The 14,106-nt window shown below is 36.4% G+C and overlaps 1 protein-coding gene across 2 annotated transcripts in view; it reads right to left on the bottom strand.

Annotated features, from left to right (window-relative positions):
- SLIT2 (slit guidance ligand 2) overlaps positions 1 to 14,106 on the bottom strand; it is a 359,630-nt gene that overhangs the window by 74,510 nt on the left and 271,014 nt on the right. Inside the window, exons 13-19 of one of the 2 annotated variants that reach the window (XM_004432303.3) lie at positions 13,646 to 13,789; positions 13,370 to 13,533; positions 12,370 to 12,393; positions 8,693 to 8,843; positions 5,728 to 5,802; positions 3,999 to 4,142; positions 797 to 940 (exon numbers count right to left, since the gene is read on the bottom strand). In XM_004432303.3, coding sequence (XP_004432360.1) covers positions 797 to 940; positions 3,999 to 4,142; positions 5,728 to 5,802; positions 8,693 to 8,843; positions 12,370 to 12,393; positions 13,370 to 13,533; positions 13,646 to 13,789 — 846 coding nt within the window. The remainder of the gene's footprint in view (positions 1 to 796; positions 941 to 3,998; positions 4,143 to 5,727; positions 5,803 to 8,692; positions 8,844 to 12,369; positions 12,394 to 13,369; positions 13,534 to 13,645; positions 13,790 to 14,106) is intronic. The other variant, XM_004432305.3, reaches the window with a different exon arrangement.

Below are 14,106 nucleotides of genomic sequence, written 5' to 3'. Positions count from 1 at the left end.
TCCAGTGACTTGAGCTATGTTGAACAAGCTTTTTTCCTTTCTAACTATCTTTTGAGTTAGATTAGTATATTTAGATGCTGCTATTACTAGGAAATCATATCAGTTAGATTTATCATTTCAAACACCTATTTTTAGATACTCACATACAAGAGGTCTGAAATACATTATTTGGAGGTGGATTTTTTTTTTTTGACACCTTCTGAGCTCTGTCTATAAACCTATAAATATTCTTTATTCTTGAACTGTCTATATAAAATATCCTCTTGAACAGCTTCAACCTATTTCTTCACTATTTTCCTAATATCATAGTAAATGCCCTCTAGTGAACAGCTTTCATTGTTGGTCTGGTCATTCTAATGTATCTCTGTCATTGTGAATGATCCTTCTGAGCTTAGTTTGTTGGCAATAACCCTATCAGCTCTGTTTTTATGATACTTATACTGAAGAGACTGCAACGTGAGAACACTAGGGAAAATCTATAACATTTATTTGCAGCACAAGCAAGTTATAATAAGACTAAAATTTATATATTAAGCTATATCACATTTTTATAAAAAAGAATTGATTGACGAATATTATAATTCTTGTTAAATTTTAATATAAGATAGTAGGCAATATTTTTAGAAAATTAAAATAAGTTTAACAGGAACAAATTTGTCCATTCTAAAAAATACTAAATCCTTGATCTCATTTTTATGAAATGCCTAATAATGCATTAAAATGTTATTAATAAAAGTAAAAAGTATAATACACTGGCTCAAGTAATACAAAAATGAAGACTATTTTTCATACTTACAGAGTAGATAAAGAATGGAGAGTATCAAATGCTCCCGGTGCAATTGTAGTAATTTGATTATCATATAAAGAAAGCAAACGCACAGAACTGAGTCCTATGAAACTCTCATTCCCTACACAGCTTATGCGATTACTTCTCAGCATCCTGAGGGAAGAAAGACAACATTGTTACGGAGTTGAAGCATCAGGCAATCAATTTTGCCTATCTGAGGACCAAAATAACCCCTCTTTGCAAATGTGTAGCATTCATTACTGTTACCTGAATGTTCTCTTGTCATCAGGAATTGCTGTGGATCTGCACTGAGAACATTTGCAAGAATAAAATGCTTAGGGTTGTCAATGATTACACTCCATTACAAAGAGCACAGTGAGCCTCAGCATGGACTTACAGCCCCGTCTGAAGAGGGTAGAACGTTTTCCTTTGATGCTGTAATTATGTTTGCATGATTACAGAACATCCTAATTCACCTACAGCTCTCTAAGCCCTTGAAGACCTGTGATTTGTGTAATCACATAGCATTACATCAGAGGTTGAACAGAAAGGAGGCAGAAAAGAATCAATAACCACAGCAGATGAAGAACTGAGGGCATCTCAGGGACTTACATACCAAGTCAATGTCAACATGGGCTGGGGTGCCAAACTTGACTGAGCATCCACAGAGCTTGCATGAATTATTTTATTTATGAAAATTATTTCATTATTTAGAACTTAAAATGAGGCAACAGTTAACAGATTCCAGTTGTTCACAATGAAGTTTAAATTGGCTTCCCTTGAAAAAATTCTGACCATTTTTTTTAAGTCATTGTCATTAATAGGATTAGCACTATGGTCATTTCCTCATCACTGCTAAAATTTTGGTTCAGTTCTCAATTCTTTGCTGAACCGTTTACTTGTAGGGTTTATAAAAGGAATGAAAAGCTTCTAAAAATCCCATGTAAAAATGAACAGTTGCCATAAATCTTACTCAGCATTGCTGAAAAGTTAATTTGTTTTCCTTAATTTTTCTAAACATGAGTTGACCACCCCACTAGAAGATTGTAGTAAGCAAAAGAGAGAGGCAAAAAAAAATTAATAACAAAATATTCCTTTAAAAATCTAGATTGCCGTATAATAAAGAAAAAATACCAACTTTTGCATTCTGCTAAGTCAAAGATAAGAAGAAAGGATGACATCCTCCTTATCAAGACATTATTTTATGGTAGGAAACAAATGCACAATGGAAAAGTTTTTCTGTTAGCACTATCCTTTGCCATAAATAATAAAGAGCAGTTGGTCTTAATCTTGTTGGAGTCCCGGACCCCTGGGAGAAGTTGAAGACAGCTTTGCTTTCTGTTGCTAAAAAAATCCATAAGCGCATGTGTACTAAATTTTGCCTGCAATTGGGGATTCAAAGACCGCTGAAATATGTACATGTACTACTAAGAGGTTATGAATTCTAAAGGATTAACAAGTTTAGGGGTAATGAGGGTGTCTTGCTAAAATCTTTACAGTTACAAGCTAAAAGATAGCATTTAGAGGAATAGATATGTCCAGATAAACCTACTCTAGGCCTTTGAACACCCTGAGCTTCGCTCTAAATGCTTTATTATGCTTGTTGGGCACAGTGGGATTAAGTAGAGAGCAATGGGTGTCTGTCTCAGGTGCCAAAACATAAGAGGCCCCAACCATTGCTAGGAATACAATGAAGGAGAAAGATGAATTTAGAGAACCTGTCTCAGAGACAGTCCTGTGAATGGAACTAGGAGGTGGCCACCTACAAACCAAGAAAAGCGATCTCACCAGAAACCAACCCTCTCAGCACTTTGATCTTGGACTTTTAGCCTCCAGAACCGTGAGAAAACAGGTTTCTGCTGCTTAAGTCATCCAGTATGTGGTATCTTGTTATGGCAGCGCAAGGCAAACTAATATAAGTGGAGTCACAGGCTCACCCCACCCCACTCCCATACTGCTCCTTCAAGAAGAAGGTTCCAGTAAGGAATAGTCCCTCTACTGTCTAAGAAGGGAGGCTTCTGCTTGTTGCAGGGTTTGTGTTTTGCTGAGTTACCTGAGACAGCTCGGGGGAGGGGAGCAGGGGCAGGAGCAGGTACAGCCACCTGTGGTCTATCTTCTCCGCCCTCCTTCTACACACGCCTCAACATACCCTCCACAAAAAGTCTGAAGGAATATTTGCATAACATTTTGAAGGGGCTCCAAGTGAGCCCGTGGGAGAGGTCAGCAGGTTGCAGTCTGGTACTGCTGGATGGCTAGGTTCCAGGCTATCCCTGTGAGGCTCAAGGAGCACACTTCTGCTTCCATGTGCAGAGGGTTCTCAGCAGGATTCGAATTTGGGATGCTATGAACACATCCCCACTGGCTAGGGAAATGCCCTTCTCCCTCTGCATCTGATAAAGAGCAGGCAGTGGACTTCCTTGGTTATCAGCCCCCCTGGTTGTGGCTCTGAGGGGCTATGCGGGGCAGGGTGAGGGTTTAGAGGAGTCACCAAGGACTGCTTCTTGGTTACAAATAGTTTCCTGCATGTCTTCCAAAGGCTTCAGAGTTTGGTTTGTGTCTCTTCCAATTTTCAGGCCACCACTTTTGTCAAACATAATTACACATCTTAGAGATAATAAAAACTACACATATGCGTTGTAGAAAATTCAAGTAACTCAAAGTGTTGTCTGTATTAGTCAATCCAATCTTCATCCTCCTTGGCCAACCATCTTTTGGAAACATACAGAATTTCTTTTTCCCAACCTCCCTACTCCTGAGCAAGCAGACATAACTCTTGCCGTGTTTTCTTTGAAACAGATAGTAAAAGATCTACCACCAGCCAGTCTCTCTCTTTTTCACTAAGACTTTGCAGGGGCAGACAAAGGGGGTCTCTAGATAAGGTATTAGATTTATTCTGCCCCAGGGGTTGGAGTAGACTCTGAAGCTAGTGACCTCGGGCCAAGAGGGAGTCTTAGATGAAGGTGTTTGAGGAAAAGGAAAGAGAATGATCATTCTGAGGCAGAACAGGGGAGCCAGATCAGCACAAGTACTGGAGCAAGGACAGTCTTTAATTGAGGAATTGGCAGCCAGGAGAGACTCTCTTTTGATCGTTTGCAAGCAACATACTGAAGTCAGGAGTACTGGAGTCAGGGACACCCCCTCCGGGGATCATAATGACAAATGAACTACAATCCTGTGGTAGAAGAATCACAAAGCAAATGAGAATACTCACAAAGTTTTGAGGCTTTCCAATCCCTTGAACATCTTATGCTGAACGTTTTCCAAACGATTACTCGTGAGAAGTATTTCGTTTACACCTGATGCTCCTTCAAATGCTCCCTCTTCAATGTCTGTAATCTTATTGTTGCTAAAGTTTCTAAATGAACATTGTTGAAATGAAAATTTTAAACAATTTCTTTTTAACAATGAAGTCAATGAGACAACATGTTTGATCATTTTTTTCTACTGAACAGTCTTCACAATCTCCAAGCTCTTCACTGCCCAGCACTCCTGAGGCTCTGAAAAGACACCACTTCCCTATTCCATCAAGCCAAAGTGATAATGATACTAAGGAGGAATGTCTATGGTGAAAAACACCAGTCCAATCAATGTGAAAACGATCTGCAAGGGTCCCCAGGAGGATAAAATTCTAGAGGTCAGGTATTGAGTTGCATAAACCTTTATGGCTGCCATAAAACTTAATAGGGAATTTTTTAAAGAAATGCCCCTGCTTAAAACTATTGAATGAATTAATGACTAAAAGGCGGCAATTGAGTAGAGAGAAGGATGGACTAAAGTGTCTTCGCGGTTAGATAGCTTCAGAAATGTATCTGAATATGGGTTTATTCCCAGTTAAACTTCTCATGTAATAATGTGTCAAAACAATCAACTTAACTGTCAGCATTTTGTATAATACAAATATTACAGTGCTTGTCCAGAGGGCAAGAACGTGCAGTTGAGACAACACCTTTCTATAGGTTCTATCCTTCTCTTTCTCAATCCTCACTCCAAGACTAGGAATGCCATCAGAACAAGGATCATTTTTATGTATCATTTTATTCCCCTCAGAGCATTGCACACAGTAGCTGCTCAATAAATATGTATTGAATTGAAAGGCACCTTATAGCGAAAAAGAAAGAGCAGTTAGTGTCAGTGAAAAAGGAGAACAATTAAACAATTAGAAAGTCTTCAGGAGGCAGTGTAGAATGAGGGTCAAGTGTACAGGAAGTAGTTTCAGTCTGCTCTGTCAGTTACAGTCTATGTGACCGTGAGCCAGTTACGTATATAAAAGCACAGATATCACAGAAGAATGCTCCTTTCCTCCTTCTGAGTGTTCCTTGTATGTGTAGGGGGCTCCATTGTCTTTACACTCTTGACCTTTGTCCTGTCCCTCCCTCCCCCATCCTCAGGGGGATAGCGTACTGTCTAAGTGTTGTTGAAACTGCTGAGCTTATAAACTTATTTTAAAATAGGAGTTGTGGACATGTAGTAAGACAGATAAGCTATCAAGCCAGTTTACCAATCATTAATTTTGACTATATTCTAATGAAAGTTTAATGAAGCAAAAAGTCAAACAGTTGACATGAATGTGCTGAAAGAGAAATAACAGCATGGTTTGGGGAACAGTAAAGGAAGTTACAAAACATGACTGAACCCATCTCTAATGTGCTTAGATTGCTGGATTCCTGCTGTGGCCACAGAACAGACCAGCTGTCTGAGTAAACTAAGATGCTGGGGCTCTGCTACAGGACATCGTTTGAATACATAGGAAAGAGCCAATTACTCGGGTTCTTCTCAGAGATTACCCTAAATTCACGTCACAGGTAATCATTGCATGGAAATTTCTCTGAATCTTTTATATTTTCCAATTTCCAAGGAAATCTAAATAAAACTGCAAAGGGATGGGAAAAACACAATAAAACACTACAGAAATATAAAAAGATGGCTAACACACAGCTTACATTTTACGTAACTGAGGAAGTTTCTTGAAGATTCCTGTAGCTTCCAACACCGTGAACTCATTATTATTGAGACGCCTAGGGAAACCAGACAGAAAAATTTCATTACCAACAGTCAGGAATGGATTAAATTTTATTTATTTTTATTTATTTATTTATATATTTATTTTCTTGTGAGGAAGATCAGCCCTGAGCTAACATCTGTTGCCAATCCTCCTCTTTTTTGCTGAGGAAGATTGGCCCTAGGCTCACATCCGTGCCCTTCCCATACTTTCTAGGGGACGCCGCCACAGCATGGCTTGACAAGCGGTGCGTTGGTGCGCGCCAGGGATCCGAACCTGTGAAACCCCGGGCCACTGAAGCAGAGCTCGCGCACTTAACCACTGAGCCATTGGGCCAACCCCTAAATTTTATTTTTCATACAGAATTATAACATTATTTAATGATTATCCTAAAGCAAAATGTAAGACATATCATAGAAGATTTGCAGAAAGTACTGATTTTTTTCCCATTTCACTCAAATTTTAATGATCAAAATAAAATATACGAAGAAGCACATAGTAGAGAAAACCAATAATTGAAAATCAAACTCAGCTCTCCTTTAGTAATTAGCAGAAGAAAGTTTCTCAAACTTTATTTTTCACTATTGCCCCTCCCCGACAAAGCATTTTAGACAATTTTTTACTAATCACTTGTTCCATCAATTTTTTATTCACAGCTTTGATTTACAATTTACATGCCATAGAGTTTACTCTTTTGAAGTGTACAATTCATTGGTTTTTAGTATATTCACAAGATTGTGCAACCATCTTTGCTACCTAACTCTAGAATACGTTCATTACCCAAAAAAGAAATCCCGTGCCCATCAGTGATCACTCCCAATTTGCTGCTCCCCACTGTCTCAGTCCTTGGCAATCACTAATTTACTTTCTATCTCTATGGATTTTCCTATTCTGGACATTTCATATAAATGGAATGTGGCCTTTTGTGTCTGGCTTCTTTCACTTTACATAATGTTTACAAGGTTCATCCGTGATTAGCATATATCAGTACTTCATTTCTTTTTATGGTCAAATAATATTCCATTGTGCAGACATACTACATTTTGCTCATCCATTTATCAGTTGATGAGTATGCTTCCATCATACTCAAGCATCCACTTTTTTGATTATTATGAATAATGCTGCTATAAACATCAGCGTACAAGTTTTTGTGTGGACATATGTTTTCAATTCTTTTGGATATATACACAGGTATGGAATTGCTGGGTCACATGGTAAATCTGTGTTTAACTCTTGAAGGAAGATCCAAACTATTTTCCAAAGGAAACGCACAATTTTACATTCCCACCAGTAACATATGAGGGGTCTAATTTTTCTCACTTGTTATTGTCCTTTTTTTTGGTTATAGCTATTTTAGTGGATTGTGAAGTGTTACCTCATTGTGGTTTTGATTTGCATTTCCCTAACGCCTAACGATACTGAGCATTTTTTCATGTGCTTATTAGACATTTGCATATCTTCTTTGGAGAAATGTCCATACAAATAATTTGACCACTTTTTAATTGGGTAATGTACATTTTTATTGAGTTGCAAGAATTCTTTATATATTCTGGATATAAATCCTTTATCAGATATGTGATTTGCAAATATTTTCTTCCCAGTACCAATTTTTAAATGTGCAATAAAAAAATTTCTTAATTTCCTAAAACACATACAACCTCTGCTGAAGAATAAATTAGATGTTAGTTGTTAATGCAATTCTTGATTGACAAGTAAGCCTATTTAAGGTGTTACCATGCTGGAAGATATAATTTGAATTGTTTGTAGTATTACTGGAAATAAGCATAACTTCCTACGTGACTGTAAAAATAGAGTTCAGGGCTTTTACTGCATGGTCCCCATGCATTTAAAAAAGTCCTGGAGCTATGAAATAGCTTCATGAACTAGCAGGAATAAAAAGAAGCCTCACTATAACCACAGGGTAGTTAGTTCCTGTCATCTCTTTGACAGCATTACATTATTTTTAATTATTCAAACTGCTTTAAATTCATTAAGTAACAGGCATGAGTATAGGCATGGTGGGAGATAAACTATAAAACACAATCCTTGTCATCATGGGGCTATAATCTAGTTGAAGACAAAAGGATTATACATGCACAAAATACACCCAACTATGCAAAGCAGTTAATGACAAATACCAGATGGTGCTATCCATAAACATTGCTGAGACGTTCAGAAAATGATGAGATTTCATGAGGTTCTTCCTGGATTTTTAGAACACTAACATTAAATGTCTTACTTTTATAAATAAAGTCAGTAAAGGCAAACCATACATGGGCATTCAACCTATAAACGATTCAACAAACATATTTTGGCACCTAGTCTATGCTAGGCCCCCCCATTAGGGTCATAAATATAAATCTGATCACATTCTGCCCTTATAGCTTTCCTGCTATGCTCTCCATTGTTCAGAAAAAACTATCGTTTGTGCTTTAACATTTGATAACCACTGAATCCTTCCATTTGTGAGTCAGGAAAGTAGTAAAGCAGATAAAAAAGGATTCCCTGATTGAATTTGTAATTAACAGAGACTCAAAATGGTGACTCTCAAACTACTTTATTGGTTGCTGTAAAGACTAACTACTTTAAAAACTTATTAAGTGCTTAGAAGTGGGTTTGGGCATAAATAATACTCAAGAAATAAATATCAAATAAATGCTATTATTATTAGCATTATTAAGTGCTAACTGAATTTTTGAGAAGTAAATTAATTTCTGTAGTTGTATCTTGGAAAGATGAAGTAAGATAGCCTCTAATATACTCTTATACAAAGAAGACTTATGCCAATGTGTGTTAATTAAAATTAATGTAATTATTGAGAATAAAAGGTCAAGACCAAAATTCCAATGCTTTGATGCTATCATTCCCTCCCTCCCAACCAGGATTTTGTTGGGAGATGAACTTACAGCTCTGCAGTGTACTGGGGAATGTGGTCTGGGATTTTGGTGAGTTTTTGATTGGAGCAATCTACTGTGGTCCCTTCACAGCGGCACTTTTCAGGGCAAGCCAAATCTGCAAAGCAGTCCCCACTTAATTTTGATCGATAATCTTCTGTACCTATTGAGGATTCAAGCCAAAAGAGAAGATACTAAGTCTAAAGGTTAGAATATTTGTTAATTTGTAGGAAGAAAAAAGTAAGATAACTACAGATTATGCAGCAGGGAGACAACTTGGGGAATTTTGGTCAATGGATGTCAGGAGAGGGTTAAAACAAGGGCTTGGAATTTGCTGGAAAAAAGAGTAACCAGATTCACAGGACAGGCAAACATTAATAGAGTTGAGCTTTTCACAGCTGTACTGTCTGCTGATCCAGTTATGAGCCATTCTAGCCTATTTGACAGCTAATCACACAATGGCTATTAATTGTTAAAAGTTTATTTTTTTCTCTGAGTCAAGAATTTAAAATGTATCCAGTAATAAACATATTCCTATATATCATTTTAAATTAGGGCTTTCAAGGCAAATAGATGTACTCAGGTTTTTAAATTTTCTACGGTCTTTTATTATTCTCTCCCTCTCACATAATCTTCAGAAATGCTTAAAAAGCCCTCTTTTTTCATTTTGACTTTATAAAAAGAGACAAGTAAATCCTGATTTAAGCCTCAGCAGCTTGTCATGCTGTAGAAAGCTGCGTGACGTTCCATGGTGCTTGACGGAACCATGTTTTACTCATACCTGGCAACCACATGGTTAGATCAAGCACAACAGAAAATCTCGCCACATAATCACTACACCATCCACTAGGCCAAGGGTAAGACCGAGAGGAAAGATGAAGGGAAGCAGGAGAAAAGCTACAGACGTTCTGGAAATGTAATACTGTTTACATGACATGCATTCTTCCCGCAGAATGTTTATGACCATTGTAAGAGTATTACTACCGAAGGTTTCCTGGAAACACAAAGAAGGGGCTATACTGAAAAGTGCCTCCACCGTTCCTCAGAACTGCAGAATGGAAATAACAGCTTTCAGGAAAAACATCCAGGAAGAGGTTGAAGGTGAGCTACAAGGACAACAGAGAAGCTCAAAAGACCTGTGGTTTCTTCTTGAAAAAAAGGTGCAAAAGACCGAGACTAGAAGAAGGTACATCAGGATTGAAAAGGGAGGACATTAAGTTTCAGATCAGATACTTTTACTTACAGCCAAAATGGTGAATTCCTGCAAAAGTAAAGATCACCAAGAAGGAAAGAAAGACAGAGTAATCCCAATTAAGATTAATACACATATCTAAAACTAACTAAGGTCTCTTCCTTCTTTCCTTACTGTGGCAATTATCGGGAGACAGTATGGTATGACAGGAATTGTCAGACTGTAAACTTTTATCATAATTTTTTGAAGCACAGTGGTCTTATAGGAAATGCAGTGCATACAAGATGCACAGCACAAATTAAGTTCTTGTCGATTCCTTTAAAAGATGAACTCTCTGCAAGATAGATTTTCTTGTGAGTTATCAGTATAATATCTAGAATGTCATATAGAATGGTGGTAGGCAAGTAAACATGTAAAATTAAGTGAAAAATTAATCATGGAGATCTTCAAGGACTATAACTAGCACATTTGGATTAATCCTTAGGCTGTGGCTTACATGCTTTTTAATGACCTTTCCCACTTATAAATAATGTCACTTAGTGGAAATGGAATCAGAATCTTGTACTAAGTTTGTAAAGCTGAATATGAGTTTCATTACATTTGGCAATTAATGCCATGGAATTTATTGGGAATCTGTTGTATTGTGGTTTAAGCTTTCGTTTTAAAAGTGAAATGAGGAAATACTGGGAATAAAGTCTAAAAGACAGGTACACTAGGTAACTTACATTTAAAATAATCTGCATTCAATGCAATGACAATAATGCTTATTTTATGGTGGCTCTTTACGTAGGCTCAAATTTTAATTAAAATCTGGAAAAATAAAAGGGAGAGGAGGCCCAAAGACTTCTTCTGAGTCCTGACTTCTATAATTATTGTTTTAAATAATGTAAATTGAATTATTGGAAATTGACAATTAAGCCATAATCGGACAATGATATTGGATATAAAAGATATTTTCCAAAACTTTTTTTGGCTGCTGTCAATAAGAGGGCAAAACTGTAACAGAATTTATGAATACAACCTGACTTTTCTTCTTTATTTGGTGAATTGAAAATATTAATTTCTAAATTGTTAATAAAGTATATTTAAGTGTAATAGACTGAATAATTTGGTAACAATTATATTAACTGCTGTAAATGCTGGGATTTAAGTAATATTAATGTTTTATCCTATAGGTGTTCTGGTCTTTAGAATATGGCTTTTTCTGGGTAAGTAATAGCTATCAGATGACTTTCTACTTAATAATTGGGTAAAAATAATGAAGTTTAAAGATTGCCAAGGAAGGTCTATCACCTGTTCTTTTCAACATGTTATTTCTTATGCAGCCAATGTAATATATAAAATATTATTGATCATTCAAGCTCAAAATAAGTAATAAACAAAATTTGTTAAATGCATTAAATTATTCAAATTATAATTTAATAACAGCAAGCAACATATATCTCCTTAAAATAGAGACCAAACCCAGAGCTCTTCTTAAGAAAATAAGTATGGTTTTGCACAGTAACACTGTAGCAATATCTTTTTATTTATAGCTATTAAAATATATTATAGTCGAGAATATACCCAGGAGATGATAAATGTGGCCAATCAATTACTAACATATATTTTTATATAATGGCTTAAAACAAACAAGTCAAGAGGCATTTTACACAATTGGCAGGCAAAGAAAAAATAAGTAGAGAAACATATTTCAAAGAGCTAGTTCTAGAATCATCAGCCTTGATAATGTTAAGACTGCAGTAGTAAAACATTTCAACTACTTTCCTAAGAAACATTTCATTTGTCCGTCTAAATTATTAAAGGCACTTAGTGCCCATGGACTTCTGATGCTTTCAGGATGGATGTCAATATTGTTTTTGTGGAGTTATACTGTGACTTTAGATATGCAAGAATGGAAAGTCACCAGCAATAAAGTACAATTGCATGTAAATCAGCAGGAAGTTCCTATTTTTGTACAAACAGTGAATAACACTAAGCAAAGTAAAGCAAAAAGTAAGGAACATTTTTCCAGTATAAAAAACTATATAAAAAATGGAAATCTCATGATTGAAAACCGAATTCTGTGTGCCTGTAACTGATTTCATGTAGAACTAGCTCTTGGACAACAGAAAGATATCTGTCTTTAAAACCAGCTCAATAGCTATATTTTAAAAACAGGTTGAAAGATCAGATATACAACATAAGGAGAGAAAATGATTTAAGTAGAAAGCTATAGGTTCAAACATTTTAGCTACTGTGAGAAATTTTAGATAATGTGGCAAAGTGAGAGAGAGAGAAAAAAAGGTGGGAGTTTAATAATATATATGTTTAACATCAGAAGCTGCATGCAGAGGTCAGGTTTTCAGGAAACAGCTACAAAGGATCTAAGCAGAAGGAAATCTATCTATAGAGTACCCACTGTACTTTCAAAAGCATGCATATCATCGTTTTAGCTCTATTTTACAAGGTGAGGAAAGGGTGTCTGCAGTTAGTCCTACTACCGAGCAAAACCTACCTGGAATGAAATACTGTTCTTTAGCTAAATAAAAAAAGAGAAAAAAAATAGAAGATGCACCTGAATGTCAGCAAGCAGAGATATGAGTTATATTAGATTAAGAATGGACTAAAGTTACTATAGATAATTAAGTGAAAATGTATATTTACAGCAGTGGCTGAAGTATAATAATGTACGGTGAGGTAAATGCATCTAGAACCAGGAACAATAAACAGCTTTGTTTTGATATTAGCTTTTTAGTACGAATTAACTGCCGAATGTGAAATACACCTGGAATAGTTAGGTAGCATACTACCCAAAACATTAGATTGTTTTCTATCATAAGGAAAAAGAAAAGATTAGACCAAAGCAAATACTAAATTTCAACAAAGTAAGCTTTCTATTTAATATGGATATAATTCACGTATATTCAGTTTTTTATAAATCAATGTAATATTCCCAAAATGTTAAAAGATGACCTTTTGGACAAAATGTATCCTCACAGTCCTATTCAAAATAAGAAACTGCAAAATGAGGAAAGGGCATTCAATGTGAGAAGCAAGGGATCAGGAGCTTTTCCCCTACTTCTGGCCCTGAGCAAATAATGTAACCAAGTCTCTGTTCACTTTCTGAAGGAATGAAAACATTATTGATTACCCTAAGTCTCTCAAATGGAGAACAATATAACCAAAATGAGACTTAACAGACTTAAAAGGCATTCCGAGTTAGCTAAACGGCCTCTGTTAAATTCGAATCCTGGGAAGACAGTATGAAGTTTCCAGGCATCTTTTTTCTTGGCTGGTAGCCTATTTCTTCTGCTGGATATAGTGTTAAAAATGTTACATATAGGAGTACTATATGAATTGTGTCTACAATTCTATTTTTTTCTTTATAGGCAGAAGAAAAAGAAATATGATTTTACTATGTTTGGCAATTCAGCCAAAAGCCAGCTGTCTCTAGGTCTCACGTAACCACTGTTTTTGGTAACGCAGGGGAAACGTCACACAAAGTAAGAAATTACCTGAACAACGGAATTTCTTGCTTTTGATCTGTCCGATTCTTTTGTTTGCCAGACGCCGGGGGCTGGTGCAGCGGGCACCACTGGTCTCGATGGGGTTGGTATGGAGATAATCCGCCAGCCACTTGAGATGGCAGTCACAAATAAAGGGGTTCTGGGCCAAATGCCTTTCAGAAACACATACAGAACACTTTCATACATGACTTGCAATGAACTCAACTCTCAAATTCAGAGTGAAAACAACAGTCATCAAATTTGCTCCAAATCGTATATACATACATAGTTTGAATGGCCCGGAGAGGTGAAAAGGTCCCCTTGGCGATGGTCTGAAGCTTGTTGTCATACAAGGAGAGAAGGTTCAAGTTGTGTAGATCCTGAAAAGCATCTACCCGAAGGCAGTTTATCTTGTTGGCATTCAATAATCTGTTTGATCAAATAGTTGTAGAATTAAAGTGTAGCATCTCATTAACCCACCTTCGAGATTCTGCCCTTCTTGAGAAAATTCAATTAAGAAACATATTTCTTTTAACCTCAACACTAACATTTTAACTGTAACAATTTAGATATCACAGGCTGAAGATCTGGGGTTATATCAAATAAAGCAAGGGTCATACAGACTAATGAATGCCTAAATCTAGTGGTACTTATACATTTATTCAGAAAAAATTACTAAACATATTCTCTGGAAGATGTAGACATAGAGCAGAGACGAAGGTGGGTGACACCCAGCCCCTGCTGTC

The sequence above is a fragment of the Ceratotherium simum genome, chromosome 8 (genome assembly GCF_057802395.1).
Source record: "Ceratotherium simum simum isolate JZ-2026a chromosome 8, ASM5780239v1, whole genome shotgun sequence".
NCBI classification, from domain to species: domain Eukaryota; kingdom Metazoa; phylum Chordata; class Mammalia; order Perissodactyla; family Rhinocerotidae; genus Ceratotherium; species Ceratotherium simum.
Note: the sequence above shows the minus strand (reverse complement) of the source record. Positions and strands in the feature narration are given on the sequence as shown.